The 24,610-nt window shown below is 37.3% G+C and overlaps 1 protein-coding gene across 1 annotated transcript in view; it reads left to right on the forward strand.

The window, feature by feature from the left end:
• The first annotated feature begins 525 nt into the window (after positions 1–525).
• Positions 526–24,610, forward strand: part of STK10 (serine/threonine kinase 10) — a 493,300-nt gene continuing 469,215 nt past the window's right edge. The window contains exon 1 of the mRNA XM_053717126.1: positions 526–801. Within this exon, the coding sequence (XP_053573101.1) occupies positions 646–801 (156 nt within the window). The 5' untranslated portion in view covers positions 526–645. The remainder of the gene's footprint in view (positions 802–24,610) is intronic.

Here is a 24,610-nt window from a genome sequence, read left to right on the forward strand (position 1 = left end):
CTGGGTATCAATCTGTATCTAGCAGCATTCATTCATCTATCTAATCTACCTTATTATCTACTAAATCTAATATAACATTCTATCATATCAATCTATAAAATGGAATTTGATAACATTTGCCTTAGAATTCTTAGCGGAAAATATTTTGGGTGGATTTGTTTACATACTTAACATGTATTGATTGTAATCATTGTTTGTCACATGACTATAATATATACTTTATATATACGTTTGAATTCTTTCGTTTATGAAATTGTAATTCGTATAAAAGTCACTTGACAAACAGCAGAAGAATGAAATTCTCGTTTATTGACATTTAACATGAGCAAGTTCCACTTCCAACTTCTTGAAAGTTTTACGTGGGCGGTATAATAATGAAAGTTCCCACCAGAAGGACACGCCCCTGAAATGTAACCACGCCTCAGTAGTGTTGTTCAGTAGTTGCTGCATGGAAGTGAATTAGCATATCACCGCCAGGGGGCGGGTCCTCAGGATGTGCTCGCTCCTCCTCACTGAAAGCTCTTCATTCGCTGTTTTGATTGCACCAGGAGTTTTCCGGCTTAGATCCTCCTTCCTTGCCCCGGGGGGCAACCGAGGAGCCGAACTCTCAAACATAGACCCGGGCTATCCTGCCGTCACACAGCAATGGCATTCGCCAACTTTCGCCGCATTTTGCGGCTCTCCACATTTGAAAAACGGAGGCTGCGGGAGTACGAACATGTCCGGAGAGACCTCGACCCTAACCAAGTGTGGGAGATCATCGGAGAGCTGGGAGATGGAGCCTTCGGAAAAGTGTACAAGGTGAGTACCAGGGAAGTTTTGGGCTTGTGATGCTACCGAGTGGTGTTGCTGGTGTTCGGATGGTCACAAGGGGCAGCACTACGTTGCTAAACACTTCACTGTATATTAATATAGGAGTTATGTGGGCACAGTGAGTGCCATAGGTTTTGCTACAGACGTAGATTTCTGTTGAATCAGATTTATTAATGGAATCAAAAGTCAAATTGTATTTACATAATGTAGACATTATCCTAAACTATAACACCTGTACATTACTACAATTGGTTGGTTTTAGTATTTTTTGTTTCCAGCAGGTGGCTTAGCAATGGATGTGAGAGGCACTGTCTCCTAAAATTGTTAGTGACTGTGTCAAGCGTGGGTAGGTGCTTGAGAAGTAGGTGACCCTGCCTTCACCCCAAGCACTTTACAGTGGACAATTATTTCTAATTATTTCTATATTCTCCAATTTCTATTGGAGAATATATAACAAGTGAAGAAAGTGAGAATTTCTTCACTTCTCAACTTTAAATTGACTTATTACACAAAGGCACCGTGGTTATCTGTAGCTAGAAAAGGGTGATCACATCTGTCAAACTGAAACCTTCTCACTTCAGCACAGATTTAAAGGTGCATGATAGTCAAATAGTGTCCTTGATCCAGCTAATAAAACATGTTTATTTTATTACAGTGCTTAATAAACTAACTTTTTGTGGTAATTGTGACACATGCCTTTTATTTTTCTTTCTTTTGAATATTGCCAACTGTTTCTTAATGTAATATTTTCTTTTCTTTATTTTTTGAAAGCAGAACTCATTTTTTTACACCTCTCTGGCAGTGGTGCTAAAGTAATTACCCATGTCAAGTACAACTCTGAGCAAAGTAAAAATTTTTTTTTATAAAAAGTAAAATAACTGGAAAGCAGGATAAATGGAAACAATATGTATGTAGTGTGGAGGAGAACAAGTTATTTAGCAGGCATTTGAATAAAGCATAATATTGTGGTTATCTGTTAGAGAAGCTTAAAGAGATCATAAAGTCAAAATTGAAATTTCATGATTCATATAGAGCATTCATTTTTTAAGCAACTTCCTTGTTTACTTATATTTTCTAATATGCTTTTTTAACTTTGTATACTTTGCTAAAGCATACCTAGGTAGGCGCAGTGGCAGCAATGCACTACTAGGAGCTATGTACTGGTTGGTGGCTGTGTGTATATGTGTATATATATATATATATATATATATATATATATATATATATATATATATATATATATATATACAGTATATATATATATAAAAGAAGTATGTGAGTTGAATCCAGCACCATAGGTTTTAGTAAAGTTTCTTTCCCACCTGTGTGCACGTTACCAAGGAGTATCAGCCAAACTCCAGTGTATACAGTCCATGTAGAAAACAAGGTAACAGCACCACAGCACACAATCTTCTTTTAAAGGTGAAAAATCTTTATTTGAGGTTTAGCAACCAGTAAAAAGCGACGTTTCGGACCTACATAGTCCTTAATCATGCATCATGTTGCATGATTAAGGACTATGTAGGTCCGAAACGTCGCTTTTTACTGGTTGCTAAACCTCAAATAAAGATTTTTCACCTTTAAAAGAAGATTGTGTGCTGTGGTGCTGTTACCTTGTTTTCTACATGGAATATATATATATATATATATATATATTCTCTAAATTAATCATGTACAAATAATTTTTTAAGTTTAATTTCCCATTAACGTTTTCAGTTTATCATAGATATACTAGTGCATCAGGGAGCATATAAATAAATTATAATCCACCGGACAAAATTTGTTAAAAGGTCTCACCAGCCTCTCAATCTTCACTGGTTACTGCAGTTAATAAACTACTGGTCATTTATCTCTCTATTCCTTAGATATCCCTATTGTCTCCAAAATAAAAAAAAAATGGTGATGAGATATGAAATATGTTGTAAGGCTACATACAATAGCCTGACAATGTTTATTCGTCTGTGGCAACAATTATTGCCACCTGAAAGCGGAGAAGAAAAGCCATCCCTGGTTGGATTAGGGATTCTATAAGTCAATTAAAAATGATGACAAAACATTCTCTGAAAGCTATTAGTGACTGGAATGGAGTCATTAAAATTGCTAGGAACCAGTAAGTCACACACCTCCCCATTCCTGCATTTTGCTATGAAGCTCATTTCCTAAGACTTGACTATTTCCTTTATGTATATAATTAGTCTGCTCTGTAGAATAACAAATGGTACAAGATTACCCTTGCAAACATATTGAGTATCCGCTTGTAATAAAATGATTTGTTTGTTAAATTCAGAAAAATGTACTGTTTACTCTCGCATAGTGGGTCTGTGGTAGTTTGGAATTTTTTTTAAAGGTCCATTATAGTTGAAAAATTACATATTCTTATTCATTAGAGCATTTAATTTTCAGACTAGCAATCTTGCAATACTATGGGGTCGATTTATCAAAGGCTTCACAAGCCTTTCGACCCCATGCGACTGCAGGTTCTGACAAGAGAACCTGGATGCCGTATTTAACAAGCAGCTGTCATTAGACCGCTGCTTTCGCCACCTCTAAAGTGGCGATTTTCAATCTCCTTGGTATAGTCCGACCGGGGAGATTGACAGCTCCTCCCAGCGAGTGATTGGCACAAAATAGCGCTCCTGTGCAATGCTGAATTCTGGCAGGGGAAATTTAGCCCGTCAGAGGCGACCGGCAACAGACAGGCCTTAGCTTGATAAATCGCCCCCTATGTGTTTAACTGCCACAATTAGCTGTGTGACTAGCCCTACTGATTGCATCAGAGTGCTCTGCGGGTCCCTTTGTGGGGGTGTTAAAGGGACAGTCTACACCAGAATTCTTATTGTTTAAAAAGATAGATAATCCCTTTATTACCCATTCCCTACTTTTGCATAACCAACACAGTTATATAAATACACTTTTTTACCTCCTATAATTACCTTGTATCTAAGCCTCTGAAACTGCCCCCTTATTTCAGTTCTTTTGACAGACATCCATTTTAGCCAATCAGAGCTAGCTCACTGGAACTCCACTTGCATGAGCACAGTGTTATCTATATGACTCACATGAACTAACACCCTCTAGTGGTGAAAAACTGTCAAAATGCCCTGAGAGAAGAGGCGGCCTTCAAGGGCTTAGAAATTATTATATGAACCTCCTAGGTTTAGCTTTCAACTGAGAATTAACAAGAGAAAAAAAGCAAAATTGGTGATAAAAGTAAATTGGGAAAAAAAATAAAAATTACATTCTCTATCGGAATTATGAAAGTTTATTTTGGACTAGACTGTCCCTTTAAACACACAGCATTTCAAGTTTGCTATTCTTTTAATTACATGATCTAAAGAATTGGAGCATGTCTTTTTCCATAATGGTCCTTTAAGGATGTAACTTCAGTTAGTGTCTAAAAATTCCCTATACCACAATAGTGTTATTAACTGTACAGGGTAAGGTCTCCTGCTTGGATTTATATAATTTGTAATTTTTCTTTCTGTAATATTTATGTTGAGGTAAGTGAATAAAATCTATATTTTCTGCTGCTGGTTATTTGTTGTAGTCAATGGACTTGCAATTAGCCTTTTTATTAGGAATTTATGTTTTGATAGTTGCACACATTTTACGTCATTAAATTTTTTCATCATTTTAAAATGGTTGTTTCTGCTAATGTCACCTAACTTTTTATTATTCATACCTCACTATACAACCTACTCTGTCTGACAGCGGGAGCAAGCTGCACTGAGTATAATGGCGCGGTCGGGCCGGGCTGTGACTAGTCAGCTGGCCAGATGCGCTCTGTGATAAAAACAGACCCGCTCAGAAGAGCACAGAGAGCGGGTCTGAAAAACTGTCATTTTTTATAAAAATTCACAGGGAATATTTGGTTTTATAAAGCTGCTGCTAATATAATGTTATATAATTCTGCACTATTTATATTTTAAATTTCTGCAGAATGTATTCCTAAAAAAAAAAGGGATATATATCTACTGATCAATAACCCTATAGTGTGCAGCATGATAACTCCAAATTCTCTTATTTTTTAAATGAATATTTCTCGGAGTGTGGCATGGGTTTGGATTTTAAAGTGACAGTATACTTTTTTTTTTTTATTATTGTTTAAAAAGATATGCCTGTTTCTGAGGCCTTGCAGACCGCCCCTGATCTTGGTGCATTTTGTTAGGTTTCCACAGCCAGACAGTTATAGTTCATGTGTGCCATATAGATAACATTGTGTTTACTTCTGTGGAGCTATGTAGGAACCAGCACTAATTAGCTATAATGCAAGTTTGCAAAAAGCACTGATATAAGAGGGTAGCTTAGATACAAGATAATCAATCACAGGGGTCAAAAGTATAATATAACAGTGTTGGATGCAAAACTGTTGAATAGGTAAAAAAGGGATTATCTATCTTTTTAAACAATAAAAAAAAATATCTTTTAGGTTTGACTGTTCCTGTATCAAGGGCATCATCACACATGATATGCTCTTTGTAAAGTCAATTATGCTGGCAAAGTTACATATGTTATCATTATTGAAATACACTTTCCCATATACTAATCGTTTTGTTTGTTTTTATTAAAGGGCCATTATAGTTGAAAAATGACATGTTCTTATCCAATAGTGTGTCATTTTAAAGGGATATGAAACCCAAATGTTTTCTTTCATGATTCCGATAGAGCATGCAATTTTAAACAACTTTCTTTTTTACTCCTAATAGCAATTTTTCTTCGTTCTCTTGTTATCCTTATTTTAAAAGGCAGGAATGTAAGCTTAAGAGCCAGCCCATTTTTGGTTCAGAATCCTGGGTAGCGATTGCTGATTGATGGCTAAATGTAGAAATACTGCTTGGGACTCCAGAGCGGAAAATGCCGCTGTTGCAAGACTCACATGTGAAACTAGTGCTGCTGATTGGATCAGCAATGTTTTCTGCTCTGGACCAAACTGTATTTCAACTGTGTGTTTAACCCTTTTGTAGGGGTTAAACACATAGTATTGGAGTTTGAAAGAGAGAACGAGGTACTATTATGGCACACTTCTAGTACCATCGGTTGAGATATTTACCAAACAATTTAAGGTGGAAGGGGATAATAGGGGAGACCTACAATAAAATATAGCTTTTATTCATATAAAGTAAAAAGAAAAATAAGACACATTAAAATCATTTAAAAGACATACACACGTTCGTGCCTGCCCCCGTTAAATGAGTTAATTAATATATATATATATAATATATATTTTTTTTTTACTGTAACGGCCCTTTAAGATACTGATTGGAACCAGACAACTTGATAAAAAAACAGGTTTAGGTTTTTATTTTGCAATTTAGAAAAAGTAAGCATTGGATCAATAAATGGTAACACTCTCCACTCCATGTTTATTCGTCCACATACAAAGCCACAAATATAAAATTGTATTTCATATTGACAATGTTAAGCATTTTAATATTAAGGTGATTGTGGGTGACTTTCTCTTTAAAAGAAAAAATGTATATATGTGAATGTCACAGAGTAGTAAAATCGAGATGTTGATTTGGTTACTTCTCATTTCCTGCCCTAAAATTTTCACTGCAGTTGTGTAACTTATTCTAGAAGTGTTCATTTTATTTCACAGTTCACATAACATTACTTTATTGACAAATATATTAATTATCCGTAGGAATCATTAACAGATTCTGTATACACAAATGTCTAAAAATTCTGAAAGTTGAGTCAGTGTAAGGAATGTTAAAGGGAGAGACCTATATCTACTAAGCGTCTGGGAGTGGGTTAATGCATATACCTGTGTTGTGTTGTATTTTGAAACAACATCTGAATAGTTTCCAAGTGGACAAGGCACAACTATGTCAGAGCTAGGCCAGGCATTTGCCACTTTATAGAGCTGCTTCTTTGTAAGGTGTAAAATGAGAGCTTTGCTCACACTTCTCTCCTGTAATGTTCTAATCCCTGAATAATAATAGCATTCACGGTTTTGGAAATGACATTAACAGAGCAGTCATTGATTGGGCTTGTCATTGATTTTCTTTACCTTTTCTTAGGTTTCATTGACGGCTTCATATCAACCATGTGAAATAATGTTGATGTGCACATTTTTAAAATTGTACTGAACATTTTAAAATCTTTGACACAAATTACACAAAAAAAACAACACATTTCTGTGAAATAAAGTTGTTGTGCATTCCATAACTATTTTAATAAGTAGTCAAACATGTTTTGGTATGCTTTAAACTGATAAGAAATGTGTAAAAATACTTTCTCTTAAAGGGACATGAAAGCCAAAATTTGTCTTTCATGATTCAGATAGAACATACAATTTTAAACAACTTTCCAATTTACTTCTATTATTTAGTTTGCTTCCTTCTCTTGTTATCCTTTGCTGAAAGGTTTATCTAGGAAAGCTCAGGAGCAGCAAATAACCTAGGTTTTAGCTGCTGATTGGTGGGTGCATATATATGCCTATTGTCATTGGCTCCCTCGTGTTCAGTTAAAAACCGGTAGTGCACTGCACATAGTACATAGGAGTAAATTAGAAAGTAGTTTAAAAATGCATTCTCTATCTGAATCATGAAAGAAAAAATGTAGGTTTCCTATCCCTTTAATGTTCATGTTTAGTCACTGAAATGTTGATCTTCCTGTTGGCAATGTCGAAATTTTTTCATTTCTCATATATCTATATCTATTGTACGTACTATTCTAATAACACCGGTGTTATAAAATATAGTTTTTTGTCCGTTGTCAATGTTGACAAAGTATGTGATTGAAATTAAAAATCCTTAACATTATTTGAAACAATAAGGGTTAAGGTATACCTAAGTGTTTTATCCACAGTTTGACACGCTCCTTTAACTTCTCTCCCTTTTGATGATGTCACATCACGTGGATGGTTAGATCCAATCCGATTTTTTTTCTTTTCAGTTCAAGTGTCCGTTTTTAATCAAACATTTCACTGTTAAAGAACTTTGTATCTGTGATGATTATCCCCAGAACTCACCAGGTATTGAAATCTTCTGCTTATGCTGGTTCACAGTTGGAAAGATTAAAAATAGCGTTTTTGGCTCTTCTCAATCCCTCCATCTCATTCTCACTCAGCCTGCAATCGCTCAGTTGAACTAGATTTTTCAGATTTTGCCTTTAAATAAGGCTGTCATCTAGTGTTCTTGCAAATGAATAGCATTCTTGCAAAACTGCCACCATATTGTGGTCCAGACGTGCACGTGCCTGAGTTTTTTTTTCAATAAAAGATACCAAGAGAATGAAGAAAATGTGATATTAGAAGTAAATTAGAAAGTTGTTTATATTTGCATGTTCTTTTCAAGTCATAGCATTAAAAATTTGGGTTTCATGTCCCTTTAAGGGAAACTCAAAACTTGGGCATAGGGCCAGGATTGGCAAGCCCATGTTTAGCTGCTGCTGTACTGTCCCAAGCTAGCTGCATATTAAGGGTTGCATTTCTGTCCTGAAACTACCAGCATCATCCAGTAAATTGTACACTTTTTTACGTGATTTGTATGTTCTATGTGTTCAGCTCTTTTTAATCTACTTTTTTACCTCTGTAATTACCTTGTATCTAAGCCTCTGCAGACTGGCTGTGTTTTACAAATCCAATATTTGGAGGTAATTGCAAAGAAATGTTAAGAGACAGATCAAATTGTGTCCACCGTATTTGGGATAACAGCTCTGTTTGGTGCTAATAAAGCATTGGATAGATTGAGTGCACTTATTTTTTTAGCAGTGACAGATAAGTAATAAATACCATGTTTTGTAAAACATATTGTGTGTGTGTGTATATTTGCGCTACCTATACATATTTTTACACTATTTTAACCTTTTCATGACAGGGTCATAATGTCTACATTGGAACAACTTTCCAATTTAGACAAACTGCACGATTGCGAGATTTCAATTATGGGATCGGGTCAGGGGGTGTCCCTATGATGCTAGGCACGCCCTCCAGACCGTGATCACATCCAGGAAGCGCTGTTGGCTTCAAGACAGCCAAACGGCTATGCTATTGTATTTCGTCCTAACGGCGCTAAAGCCCAGCGCCGTTTGGACGGAATACAACGCCTTAACGGCGGTGAAAGGTTAATCTACTTCTGGAAAACAAGCAAGTTTTTGTAAGTTGGCACATGTACAGTATATTTATATTCATACACTTCAGGTTAGAGGAGTATCTCTTCTGTAATTCAAGGGTTGTACTTGTGTAGATTTTTTTTTAATATTCGCTCTTGATAATAACTCCTGAGAATAAAATTTAAAGAAAGGGACAGTCTACACAAAAATTGTTGTTAGATAATGCTTTTACTACCCATTCCCCACTTTGCACAACCAACATTGTTTGATTAATATACTTTATAACATTTAAACTTCTAAATTTCTGCCTGTTTCATAGGCTCTATTGACAGACTCTTAATCACATGCTTTTTCACAACAGGAGACTGCTAGTTCATGCGGGCCATATAGATAACAATGTGTTCACGCCCGGCAAGTTATTTAAGAGTTATCACAACACAGTACTAAATGCAACTAAATAGATTTTAGTCAGTCATGTGATCGGGGGCTGTCAAAAGATGCTTAGATACAAGGTAATCACAGAGGTAAAAATGTATTAATATAAGTGTTGGTTATGCAAAACTGGGGAATGGGTAATAAAGGGATTATCTATCTTTTTTTAAAACGATATCAATTCTATTTTAGACTGTCCCTTTTAACTGGGAATAACTGTGGGTTAGTTTGCAGTTTTTGTGACGCAGTAGATGTTTACTAACTGTATAGTGAATGAGTATCCCAGCCCAAGGAAATTGCTCACTAAATTTAGTTACCTGAGTCATTAGGAGATAAGTAATTTACCCAAAGTCACACCCTGTTACGAGTGAAGTCGATTAAAGGATTCTGTACAAGCATCAATTTTACTCCCATTTTGTTTAGTATTTATGATCTTTGAACTTCCCTGATGAATATTTGTTTTTTCTCTTAGTATTTTCCAGTTATTTTTGCTGTATTAATCTATAAAGATTAGTGCAGAATGCACTGGGCACTTGCAATAATTTACTGATTATTAAATAGCCATTATAGTGAAAAAAACATACATGTTCTTATTGTAAGACTTGATTTAAATCAGATTGATCTTAATCATGTTTTAAAGGGATATAAACCTCAATTATTTTTTTTAAATTTGGATAGAGCGTGCGGTTTTAAACAACTTTCTGATTTACTTCTTTATAGTATCCTTTTTTTCATTCTATTGGTATCTTTTGTTGAAAAGGTGGGATTTAAGATTAGTAGTCAGTGTAGTGTCGAAATCTGCGAGCCGACGAAATGTGCGACCGTGACGTCAGCACATTCCTGATCGCACATGTGACTGGTTGACCACCAATCACCTGCTAGAGACACCTCCTTCTGTCACGGTTGCACATTACGTCGGCCTGCCTGACTCGCACTACTGCCACTAAGCGACCTACACATTGTTTTACAAATAGCGGCCTGCAGCCACTTATACAAAGGCCATAAAGAGACTAGGTAAGAGGGGCCCACCAAGCTGAATACGCGTATTTACAAGATCTCCTGCAGGAAGGACTCAAATATCTCAGGAGCGCTAGTGCCATAATGTTATTTCTAGGTCAGTCCAGCACAGGTGCATGGAAAAGTTCAGTTTGTAGGAAAACATGGCTAAACTTGCAATCTCAGGATTTAAATCGCTAGTTTATAAGACTATTCATGTTTTTCTACATAAAGGTTTCATTTTTAGAATAATAACTTTTCAAATAATGTTTCCAGTTATATCCGAGTATTTACTGATTTATTTATTTACCATTACAAATACATAAATAATTATTACATTATTGGGAGGTGAACTATCTCCAGTTTAATAGGTTAATAATTCATATTTGATCAACTTTTCAGATGTACCTTATTGGAAGACAAACCATAATCATTACTAGGGATGGGCGAATGTGCAAATTTTCGAATTTCGAATGTAGAACGAATGTTATTACCGAAATTCGAATTCTAAATTCGAATGTCGATAAGAACGAATATTCTTAAAAATTCGAAAATCGAATGTTATTTACAGTTTTCGAATGTCACTTTTGAATTCGAATGTTTATAATTATATCGAATGTCTACATTCGAAATTCGAATTTTTCGAATTCGAATATAAATTCGAATTTTTCGAATTCGAATATAAATTCGAATTTTTCGAATTCGAATATTGCATAATTCGAATATTACATTTAAAAGCATTAGAAATACTATTACAATCTAAATTCGAATTTTTCGAATTCGAATACACGTATTGCATAATTCGAATATTACATTTAAAGAAAAAGCATTAGAAATACTATTACAATCTAAATTCGAATTTTTCGAATTCGAATATTGCATAATTCGAATATTACATTTAAAGAAAAAGCATTAGAAATACTATTACAACCTAAATTCGAATTTTTCGAATTCGAATACACGTATTGCATAATTCGAATATTACATTTAAAGAAAAAGCATTAGAAATACTATTACAATCTAAATTCGAATTTTTCGAATTCGAATATTGCATAATTCGAATATTACATTTAAAGAAAAAGCATTAGAAATACTATTACAATCTAAATTCGAATTTTTCGAATTCGAATACACGTATTGCATAATTCGAATATTACATTTAAAGAAAAAGCATTAGAAATACTATTACAATCTAAATTCGAATTTTTCGAATTCGAATACACGTATTGCATAATTCGAATATTACATTTAAAGAAAAAGCATTAGAAATACTATTACAATCTAAATTCGAATTTTTCGAATTCGAATATTGCATAATTCGAATATTACATTTAAAGAAAAAGCATTAGAAATACTATTACAATCTAAATTCGAATTTTTCGAATTCGAATATTGCATAATTCGAATATTACATTTAAAGAAAAAGCATTAGAAATACTATTACAATCTAAATTCGAATTTTTCGAATTCGAATATTTTCGAATGTAATCGTAAAATTCGAAACCGAATATTCGAAAATCGAATGTTAGAATGTTATGTAAACATTCGAAATTCGATTCGAACGAACGAATGTGTTAAAATTCGTGCCGTTTTTCGAATGTTGCGAAACATTCGCCCATCCCTAATCATTACCTTAATAACAATTTAAATAGTTTTATTTAACTAAAGAAAAATAATCATCACTGTAATAATATCAATTTAAAATAATTTTATTTAACTAAAACAATAACATTATCAGTTTTGCTTTAATTTTTACTGCTTGCCCTTCCGTCCTCACACTTTAGGTCCTTGTGCAGATCTATTCCACTCCAAACAATCTTTTATTCATAGAGCTTTTTGAGGCTTAGCAAGGGATTGATTCTGTGTACATGAATTGGAGGGGAACAATAGAATTAACAGTAAAGGGACAGTAAAGTAAATATTAAACGTTCATGATTCAAAAAGAACATGCCATTTTAAACAACTTCCTAATGTACTCCTATAATCAAATTTGCCTTTTTCTCTTGGTATCATTTGCTGCTTAATAAAAATCAGTTTCAGGCTCAAATAAGCATGCCCACAACCTATCAAAGCATTTGTTTCGACATACATTTTGCCCTAATTTTATTGAGAACAACAAAAACAAGAATAAGTGATAATATCTTCTAAATAGAAAAAAAAATGCCCTAAATAATCGTAACCCCTTAACGACCGCGACATACTATGTATGTCGCTGGTCGTTAAGGGTTTTCCTCTTTATAAAAGCGTGGCGAGACCACACTATTAATAGCACAATCCCCATATAGAGAATGGTGATATACAGGATACATCGCTGGCCCTTAAGGGGTTAATATAAACAAATTATAGCTTTCATTTTAGCTGGGTGGTCGGTAAAATCAGCCAGGTGGTGCACCCACTAGAAAGGGCCCTGGTGAGATGGCAATGATGCTGCTATTCATTAAGTTCATAGCAACCAGGGAAGTAGATGGTTTTACTTGTATATGTGCAAAGAAATACATGAGCAGTTAAACCACCAACGTCAAAATTAAACTTTCATGATTTAGATAGAGCACACAGTTTTAACCAACGTTCCAATTCACTTCTGTTTATCTAAATCCGCACAAATCTTTTTATATGCACACTTTGAGGCACCAGCTCCTACTGAGCACATGTGCAAGATTTACAATATATGCATATGCATTTTATGATTGGCTGATGGCTGTCACAACATTCAGCGGGAAGGAAAATAAAGCTAACTTTGAAATTTGTCAGAGAAAAAAAATCTACTTCTCATGTGAAATTCAAACTAAGTGCTTTTTTCATTGCATATTTATTATGCAGTTATTGGTTATGCTGTGTCTAGTGGTCCTTTAAGCTCTGCTATACAACAGATTTGTATTTAATGCTGCATTTTAGTGCAATTTGCAGAATTTGCTGTTCACTGCAATCATGTCTATCCATGTATTTTGTTTGCAATATGTTTTTTATTCTAACCATTAGTGTGACAGCTTGTTGGATGATATCCGGTGTTCCCAAATGATGCTAACAGATCTAGTTTTCTTTGTTTTTATTATTACTCTTATCATATGCCGTATTATTTTTATTCACTTCTAGAAGAGTTGCACACTTTCCAACTTGCTGTTTCAGCCCCACACTGGATTTCTCCCTCAGCTGGTGCTCAGCGGATTGCATTTACAATAGAGTTTTGCACAACGCTTCGTAACCATTTCATTGTTGCAGGTGCCAGTTAAATAATCGAGATCAATTTATTTGCAATGCCCACACTTCCAGGAATTCTGTAAATGATAAAACCACTGTTAGAAAACCAAATTAACAAGCTTAAAAATACTCTTTATGAATGGATATAAACCTCTAATGCTTTGGTTACCAATGAAAGCTGGGAGCTCTGTGACCAAGATGTGCAGTCTGGCAAATTTAGGACACCTAACCAGCTAATCTTCATTTATATAGAAGGCAAAGTGGTTAGGGTTAATGAGGGAGAACAATGTGTTGCCATTTAATATGTGTGCTGCTAGGGCACTGGGCTCTTTCATTGCGTTTTGTGTCAAGTGTATTAGAGAGGGGTAGAAAAAAATATTTGTATATGTTGGGTAATTTGTCATCTTTTTAAATGTTCCCAATGTGTTTTTCTGTGGCTGTTTTGTAGGTTAAATTTATGAATAGGCAGCAATCTACAAAACATGGTATAGACTTGCGGTAAGTTTAATATAATGTAGTTAAATTTCTTAAAGGGACAGTTGACACCAGAATTTTTGTTGTTTTAAAAAATAGATAATCCCTTTATTACCCATTCCAGAGGCGAAACTACAGGGGATGCAGAGGGTCGCAATTGCGACTGGGCCCCAGCTTCAAAAACTATTCTTTTTTACAATAAAAAAATGTTGACCTGCCACTGCCTGCACTGATATCATGTGAGTGTGACATGATGCTTCACTAGTGTCTCTGACTACAGGGGTTAGTGTTTCTGTTTTACCCATTGGTGTTTATGTGTGTGTGTGTGTGACTGTGTGTATATTTATGCATGTATGTGACTGTGTGTATATTTATGCATGTATGTGTGTGTATGTTTGTGGAACCAGCAAATTACAGACCTTGTTACTACAGCAAGGGGGGGGGGCAGGGTAAACGGTGCACTATACAGTACGGGGGGGCTGGACCATGTCACAGACTACTGTTGTCACTTTATAAAGTACTGGGGCGGGTAGGGTCAGGCCAGCCATCTCACCGGCAGATTACAGATTGTGTCACTGACTCACTATATACAGTACTGGTGGGTTAAACTGTGTCACTATATACAGTAATGGGGGGGTCAGACCATCTCACAGACTGTGGGCACATGGTACCTCCTTTTGTAGACATGTAATCTGATTCACATTTTTTTTTTTCCTGTGTTAAATGTAAAAAAAAAAAAAAAATGTATCGAATTCACTTTTTTTTTTGGGGGGGGGGCCTTCTTAGATTCTTGCACCTGGGCCCTGTGGTTTCTAGTTACGCCTCTGACCCATTCCCCAGTTTTTAATAACCAACACTCTTCTATTAATATAGTTTTTACCTTTGTGATTAACTTGTATCTAATCATCTTCCGACAGCCCCCTGATCACATGACATTTTATGTATTATCTATTGACTTTTATTTTAGCCAATTAGTGCAGTGTCTGCCACAAGCCATGGGCATGATCACGATGTTATCTATATGGCTAACATGAACTAGATCTCCCCTGTTGTGAAAAGCAAATAAAAAAAGCAGGTGATTAGAGGCGGCCTTCAAGGGCTTAAACTAAACCTAGAAAGGCTCATGATAATTTCTAACTAAGAATACCAATAGAACAAAGTAAATTTGGTGATAAAAGTAAATTGGAACGTTATTTAAAATTACATGCCCTATTTGAAACATGAAAGTTTTTTTTGGGACTTGACTGTTCCTTTAACACTGTGGTGGAGACTTTCACCAAAGATAAAGGTTGGATTCCAAATTAGAAGTGCAGCAACAGCACCATACCTACTTTATCATAATTAAGTGTCTCTTCCTCTCTACTCTAACTCTAACACGGTGGTTTATGTCTTTAGACGAGGGACATTCTACTCAACAGTGGCTTCCTCTTCAAATGCTTTGCCCTCTGTATATGAATCACTAAGGGAAGTAAGAAGTTTCAGAACGTTGTGTTTTCTGTCAGGGGTCTTATTGATTCTCCCTCAAAGCAGTATTATTACACAAGTACCAGAAAATTCCTTCTAATGTCTTATTGATTCTCCCTCAAAGCAGTATTATTACACAAGTACCAGAAAATTCCTTCTAAAGATGTTAAGACAATGCAACCTACATCTTAATTACATAAAGCAGTAACCCTTGAAGGTTTCATAAGGTTTATACATTATTGAAGACAAAATCGCAGCTAGATGTGCACTGCAGCTAATTATATAAAAAGCACAACTACTTAAGGCAAGATTTATCAAACTGAGAATAAGGAAATTCACAAATGATATCACCATATTTATGAAAGGTTATGCGCCAATAAAGTTGTAACTTTTCATATGTGCGAACAAATTGACTAACGATTATTTGCAAGTGTATAATATATGCGAATAAATTGTCTGGAAATGCCTAATTCTTGTATTAATCTCTATTGGCATTTTAAAATGCTCGTATATATTCGCAGTTCTTATATATTTATGAAAAGTGGTGCATGTAATATTCACTGTTTTTAATCTTGCCAATTTGTAGGTTGTGAAAGAGAGAGAGAGCGATGTTGTTTGTCTAGAGGGAAAATGGAAACATTTATTTTTCTTGTCCTAATGGCTGTATTTAGGGTTAGAAATCACCCACAAAAGGCGCAGAACCTGAAGAATAATTAATTAAATAACATTTTTTATATAAAGATTTATAAAAAAAAAAAAGTAAAATAATTTAAAGTGCAATTAAAATAAGTGTACTCAAAAGACCAAAGATAAGCTACAATAAACAGGCAACCTTCCATGAAAGAGCACCAAAGAAGGGACTCTTTCATTGAAAGAAAATAACTTTAATAATATATAAGAAATAACATTCTTACAAGCAATCTCATGATTAATTTATTCTGTTATAATATGATAAAAACAACAAAACCAGTTACCAGTGGCTAAGATTGTTAAATAAAGTTAAAACAATATTTTCACAAGAATACTAGATCAGCCATTCGCTTGACATCGCAAAAAACTTTGGCCGAAAAATGTCTAGAATTTTGATAAATACTGGCAACATTATTGACTTCACACATTGCTAACTATTGCAGAAATAATTGTGACTTTTTAGGAGCATTTTTTGGGGCTTAATAAATTTTGCTCTTAATCTCCATTAGGGCTGGGCGATATGGGTGGAAAAAAATTCGCAATTTTAATGTCAGCACCCTCTGTAACCCCCATAAGCCCCCCTCTGTAACCTACATACGCCCCATCAGCTCCCACTGTAACCCCGCACCATTCTGTAACCCCCATAAGCCCCCCTCTGTAACCTATATAAGTCCCATCAGCTCAAACTGTAACCCCCCTTTAACATCATAAGCACCGCCTGTTGCCCCCAACCCACATAAGTCCCAGCGAACCCCCCTCCCTGTAACCCGTATCAGCCACAGTGCACCTCTCTCTCTGTAACCCGCATCAGCCACATTGCCCCCCCCTCCTTGTAACCTGCATCAGCCACAGCGCTGCCCGGTAAGTCGTCCCCCCTCCCTGTAACCCGCATCAGCCACAGCGTACCCCGGTAAGTCGGCCCCCCTCCCTGTAACCCTCATCCGCCACAGCGCACCCCCTTCCCTGTAACCCGCATCAGCCACATTGGCCCCCCCCCCTCCTTGTAACCTGCATCAGCCACAGCGCTGCCCGGTAAGTCGTCCCCCCTCCCTGTAACCCGCATCAGCCACATCGCCCCCCCTCCTTGTAACCTGCATCAGCCACAGCGCTGCCCGGTAAGTCGTCCCCCCTCCCTGTAACCCGCATCAGCCACAGCGCACCCCAGTAAGTCGGCCCCCTTCCTTGTAACCCGCATCATCCACAGCGCACCCCCTTCCATGTAACCCGCATCAGCCACATCGCCTCCCCTCCTTGTAACCTGCATCAGCCACAGCGCTGCCCGGTAAGTTGCCCCCCCTCCCTGTAACCTGCATCAGCCACAGCGCACCCCGGTAAGTCGGCCCCCCTCCCTGTAACCCGCATCAGCCACAGCGCTCCCCGGTAAGTCGTCTCAGTGTTGCAAGGCGGGCACGGCAAGTCGGCGGCCCTCCTGTACGTCATAGGTGACATCAAATGGGGCAGGGCTAAAATCGCATTCTCTCGCGGTTTTAAAACTGCTGTCATTAATCGTGTTTTAAAATCGCATCTGTGATTAATCGTGCAGTCCTAGTCTCCATCAAAACACACACAATCTAAAGCTCACAGTATCAGCACTGCTGGGCAAAAGTTAATACTTTTTACTACAGATATTTAAAAATCCACTAATGTTTACAATAACATTTTAGATGAGGTAAAAAGAAGAAAGTTGTTGACAGATGCCATTCTGCAGAATACTTCTATTAGTCTAAATCAGGGCTCATTCCTTAAAATGAGGGCCTGGTGCCCTGGTTTAGAGTCGTCAAGACACATCCATAGGTTTCCTCACTTCCCCCACAACAGCAGCAGCAAATTGTAAACTGAACTTAATGTCTAAACCAGGACTGTCATGCTGCGCCGCTCTAGCTGTTGCTAGGGGCGCAGCGTCTCCTTCCCTGCTCGTTACCTAGGGCTGTGTCGGGTCTGGAGTAGTGCGGCACTGACGTCATCGCCGCACGCTCCTCTCCCTCTCTGAGGCCGGTCAGATGTTGTGGCCCAAATCCTACGCCTATGTAAGTTTTCCTTGTACGAACTATCACTGCCCAAGTATAGGTGTTACTCTTTGTGCTCCTGGGTGTGATAGATCATACTTTTTCTTTCTGCCTTATTGTTATACCGCTGCTGAACTCTGCCTGTCTGACTACTCTGCCTCTTAACCCAGAAATTGTAGGATTGATTATTGCTGCTGAACTCGGCCTGTCTGACTACTCTGCCTCTTAACCCAGAAATTGTAGGATTGATTATTGCTGCTGAACTCGGCCTGTCTGATTACTCTGCCTCTTAACCCAGAAATTGCTGGATTGATATACTGCTGCTGAACCCTGCTTGTCTGACTGCTCTGCTTATTAACCCCTGTTGTTCTGGATTGCCTCTTTGTTGCCAAACCCTGCCTGCCTGACCATTCTAGTGGTTTGCTCTTGGACTGCTTTTACTTTTGCCAAATCCTGCCTGCCTGACCATTCTATTGGTGTGCCCTTGGACTGTTTTGCTGTTGCCAAACCCTACCTGCCTCACCATTCTAATGGTTTGTCCTTGGACCGCTCTGCTGTTGCTGCTGGGGACTGCCCTGCCTGTGGTTAGTGCCGCCTTCCTCATCTTGCTAACTTTCTCTGCTCTGGGATATTCCCTATATTTCCGGCTCGACACCGGGATTACAAGCCTACTGGCCGAGTTCGGTCTGATAGAGGAATATCCCACGAGCATTACAAGGAGTATACCATGCTATTGGATACACTTTGATTTAAGACAAACTGCATATTATACAGATACTTCTTTATTTTAAATAAGCATAACCCCAGAGTGTAATGTTACATGTTTACCTTTATTTACTGTAACAAAAAAAGGACTGAAAGGCCAAGAAAACTTTCAAAATCTGATGAGAAGTTTCTTCTTTGAGAGACCAGAAGTAGTCAAGCATGAACCTGGCAGCTTCTTCGGGATGCCAAGTTGATCCTTCTACAGTCCGAAGAAGCTTGATCAGGAATGGTTTTCGTGGAAGGGTTACAGCCAAGAAACCCCTTTTTCATAAAAGTGGAACAGGGCAAAAAGGCTAAGATATGCTAAAGCTCACAAAGATTGGAATGAAGATCAGTGGAAAAGAGTATTATGGAATGACAAATCTAAGTTTGAAATTTGTGTCCACTCGTCGACAATATGTGAGAAGAGTGGGAGAGAGATATAAAAAGGAGTGCTTTTGGCCTTCAGTGAAATATGGTGGAGGGTCTGTCCTGGTTTTGGGCTGCATTTCTGCCAGTGGTGTTGACGATATTGTCTAAATTGATGGGATCAGACAGGTTTTAATTTATCATGCCATTCCTTCTGGAAAGCGCCTGATTTGGAATGGTTTTATTTTTCAGCATGATAATGATCCCAAACACACTGCTAATACAGGGGAATCCTATTTGGAAAGAAAAACAGCTGATAAAACTTTAAAAGTCATGGGCTGGCCTGCACAGAGTCCAGACCTGAATATTATAGAGGCAGAATGGGATCACTGGGACAGAGACAGAAATAAAAGACAACCTAAATCTAAAGAAGAACTCTGGGAAGTGCTGAAAGAAGCCTGGTATAATATACCAGAAGATTACTTCAGAAAACTTTAGGAAAGTCTCCACAAAAGAGTTCAAGATGTGCTTAATGCCAAGGGAGGTCACACTAATCCTGTATTTTCTGTTTGTATCTTAATAAAGAGACCGAAAAATAAATATAGATAGTCATAAAAAGTGTGTGTGTGTATGTATATGTATGTGTGTGTGTGTGTGTGTATATATATATATATATATATATATATATATATATATATATATATATATATATACACACACACAATATAAAAAGTCTACACACCCCTATTTAAAATGTCAGGTTTCTGTGAAAAATAAAAATTAGACAAAGATAAATCATTTCAGAATTTTTTCCACCTTTAATGTGACCTATAAACTACACAACTCAATTGAAAAACAAACTGAAATCTTTAAGGTGGAGGGAAGTAAACAAAAAAAAACTAAAATAATGTGGTTGCATAAGTGTATATAACTGGGGATGTAGCTGTGTTCAGAATTAAGCAATCCCATTCGAAACCATGTTAAATAAGAGTCATCACACACCTGCCATAATTTTAAAGTGCCTCTGAATAACCCTGAATAAAGTTCAGCTGTTCCAGTACGTCTTTACTGACATTTTCTTAGTCGCGTCCTACACAAAAGCCATGGTCCGCAGAGAGCTTCCAAAGCATCAGAGGGATCTCATTTTTAAAAGGTATCAGTCATGAGAAGGGTACAAAAGAATTTCCAAGGCATTAGATATACCATGGAACACAGTGAAGACAGTAATCATCAAGTGGAGAACATATGGCACAACAATGACATTACCAAGAACTGGATGTCCCTCCAAAATTGATGAAAAGACGAGAAGAAAACTGGTCTGGGAGGCTACCAAGAGGCCTACAGCAACATTAAAGGAGCTGCAGGAATATCTGGCAAGTACTGGCTGTGTGGTACATGTGACCACAATCTCCCGTATTCTTCATATGTTTGGGCTTTGGGGTAGTCGGCAAGACGGAAGCCTTTTCTTACGAAGAAAAACATCCAAGCCCAGCTAAATTTAGCAAAAACGCATCTGAAGTCTCCCAAAAGCATGTGAGAAAAGGTGTTGTGGTCTGATGAAACCAAGGTTGAACTTTTTGGCAATAATTCCAAAAGAAAAGTTTGGCGCAAAAGCAACACTGCACATCACCAAAAGAACACCATACCGACAGTGAAGCATGGTGGTGGCAGCATCATGCTTTGGGGCTGTTTTTCTTCAGTTGGAACTGGGGTCTTATTCAAGGTAGAGGGAATTATGAACAGTTCCAAATACTAGTCAATATTGGCACAAAACCTTCAGGCTTTTGCTAGAAAGCTTAACATGAAGAGGAACTTCATCTTTCAGCATGACAACGACCCAAAGCATACATCCAAATCAACAAAGGAATAGCTTCACCAGAAGAAGATTAAAGTTTTGGAATGGCCCAGCTAGAGCCCAGACCTGAATCCAGTCGGAAATCTGTGAGGTGATCTGAAGAGGGCTGTGCACAGGAGATGCCCTTGCAATCTGACAGATTTGGAGAGTTTTTGCAAAGAAGAGTGGGCAAATCTTGCCAAGTCAAGATGTGCCATGCTGAAAAACTCATACCCAAAAAGACTGAGTGCTGTAATAAAATCAAAAGTTGCTTCATCAAAGTATTAGTTTACACTTATGCAACCATATTTTATTTTCACTTCCCTTCACCTAAAAGATTTCAGTTTGTTACATCACAGAAACCTGTGATTTTAGATTTTTATATCCACTGTGTGTGTGTGTGTGTGTGTATATATTGTAGAGAAGACGAGCACTCCAGATAACAGGTCACAAATGCCTGGGGTGCAACAGACAGAATTTGTAGAAGCAAAAGAGGAGTGCACTCACCAGGACTTTTCAAAGGTTTATTTCCTAAGTTGTGAGGAAGGGGCTAAACCCCCGAAAACGTTCACAACTTAGGAAATAAACCTTTGAAAAGTCCTGGTGAGTGCACTCCTCTTTTGCTTCTACAAATTCTGTCTGTTGCACCCCAGGCATTTGTGACCTGTTATCTGGAGTGCTTGTCTTCTCTACAAAATATACACACACACACACTCACCTGCCACTTTATTAGGTACACCTTGCTAGTACCCGGTTGGACCCCCTTTTGCCTTTAGAACTGCCTTAATTCTTCGTGGCATAGATTCAACAAGGTGTTGGAAACATTCCTCAGACATTTTGGTCCATATTTACATGATAGCATCACACAGTTGCTGCAGATTTGTTGGCTGCGCATCCATGATACGAAACTCCCGTTCCACCCTATCCAAAAGGTTCTCTATTGGATTGAGATCTGGTGACTGTGGAGGCCATTGGAGTAAAGTGAACTCATGTCATGTTTGAGATGACATGGTGCATTAACCTGCTGGAAGTAGCCATCAGCAGATGCGTACACTGTAGTCCTAAAGGGATGGACATGGTCCGCAACAATACTCAGGTAGGCCGTGGCGTTTAAACAATTCTCAATTGGTACTAAGGGGCCCAAAGTGTGCCAAGAAAATATCCCCCCACATCATTACACCACCACCACCACCAGCAGCCTGAGCCATTGATACAAGGCAGGATGGACCCATGTTTTTATGTTGTTAACGCCAAATTCTGACCCTACCAGCTGAAATCGAGACTCTTCAGACCAGGAAAGGTTTTTCCAATCTTCTATTTTCCAATTTTGTTGAGCCTGTGTGAATTGTAGCCTCAGTTTCCTGTTCTTGGCTGACAGGTGTGGCACCCGGTGTGGTGTCCTGCTGCTGTAGCCCATCTGCTTCAAGGTTTGACGTGTTGTGCGTTCAGAGATGGTATTCTGCATACCTTGGTTGGAACAAGTGATTGTTTGAGTTACTGTTACCTTTCTATCATCTTGAACCAGTCTGCTCGTTCTCCACTGACATCAACGAGGAATTTTTGTCCCCACAACTGCCGCTCACTGGATATTTTCTATTTTTCAGACCATTCTCTGTAAATCCTAGAGATGGTTTTGCATGAAGATCCCAGTAGATCAGCAGTTTTTGAAATACTCAGACCAGCCCCACTGGCACCAACAATCATGCCTCATTTAAAGTCACTTAAATCCCCTTTTCTTCCCTATTCTGTTGCTCAGTTTGAAATTCAGCAAGTCTTCTTCAACACGTCTAGATGTCTAAATGCACTGAGTTGCTGCCATGTGATTGGCTGATTAGCAATTTGTGTTACCAAGCAATTGAACAGGTGTACCTAATAAAGTGGCCGGTGAGTGTATGTGTATATACATATGGCCTATTATGAGCTTTGAATTTGCTCTGTAGAATGTGTTTGTTTTATAAATAGTTGTTAGGTACTTTGTTCAACTACCAGGATGTGACTAAAAGCTCTGTTCTGTAAAAATATAATACATATACATTGGCTGTTAAAATGTCTATTTTTATTTCATTGTGTCTGGGTCAGGAAGGCTTTTCAAGCAAGGTTAAGTCTTTTTGCAGTTATTTCAGTAATGCACTTCATGTTTACAATTCAAGTAAAAAGAAAAGAAAATCATTCATCCTTACATCAGTGCACTTGGTTAATTGTGCAGATGACCGTGGGTACTGTTTTATCAAGATAAATGTGAATACCCTAATTTTGGACATAATCAGCTTGTTTGTAACTTCAGACCTGCATCCTGTGCACGCCCTACTGTAAGCTCTTATCACACAGTTTGGTAACTGCTGCTTCAAGCGATAATGCCTTACTATGTGACTTAGCCTGTCACTTCTACAGCCTTAAAGGGATATTAAACTATGAAGCACCTCTATTCCGCAACACAAACTACATATAAAAATAACTAGAGTTTCATTCATGATTTTTGTTTTTTATATCTAATTTATTTCGCCGTCCCTCCGCCTGGATCAAAATATTTTTATTTTATTTAGAGATGACGAATATTGTCTATACTATTCTTATTGGTCCCCCAGAGGCCTCTGAATATCCTCACTCCACGCCCCCAACTTTAACTACGCATGCATGTCTCATTGAATTCTCTCCCTGTTTTCGAAGCGCATTCATGAGACACGCATGCGCATTGACCACAACAAGCAAACTTGCAAAGTCAGTGAATGATCAGTGTGCTTTTCAGGGAATCATTGACGGAACGGGATCAGCTAACATGATCGCTGCTATGATACAAAACAATGAAATCGAGTGATTCAGTGTTTTAATATGTATCACAGCAGAGAGAGTATTTAAACGCATGCGCAATGGATGTAGCTGCATGGATGAACACCCAAGAGCGGGTGGGACCGCTCTTACTTGAAATATAGCTAGACCAGGATATAAGCGGGGTGGGAGGAATATAAAAATTGTGTGTGTATGTATATATGTATATATATATATATATATATATATATATATATATATATATATATATATATATATATATATATATATATATATATATATATATATATATATATATATATATATATTGAATTAAAAAAAAAAAACTTGCCGACTGCATAGAGTGTTAAATGATGAATCCATTACATAATTTGTGTGAAAATCTACTTTGACTTTAATAATCTAGCAAATGTTTATGAACCAACCAAGACAATCCTGTTATATGCACAGTGACATTCTGCTGGGTAACTTGTTTTCTGAAGTAAGGCTGCTGTGTTTTTCAAGTTTGAAAGTGATTTTGCTGATCATAAGAACCTTAAAAATTTAGTTACTCATAGCTCCATATCATTTTAAAGGGAAATTAAACACTTAAAGGGCCACTGTAAGTAAATATTTTCTATGCCTGTTACTAACTACCCCAAATACGCTTTTTATCAATAGCATTTCATTAACATATCTCTACCGTATATCAGAAATCTTGTCTGCAAATTTAATTGTTTTCTAAACCCACTCCATGGGTATCATT

This window comes from Bombina bombina, chromosome 6, assembly GCF_027579735.1.
Source record: "Bombina bombina isolate aBomBom1 chromosome 6, aBomBom1.pri, whole genome shotgun sequence".
Classification (NCBI taxonomy): domain Eukaryota; kingdom Metazoa; phylum Chordata; class Amphibia; order Anura; family Bombinatoridae; genus Bombina; species Bombina bombina.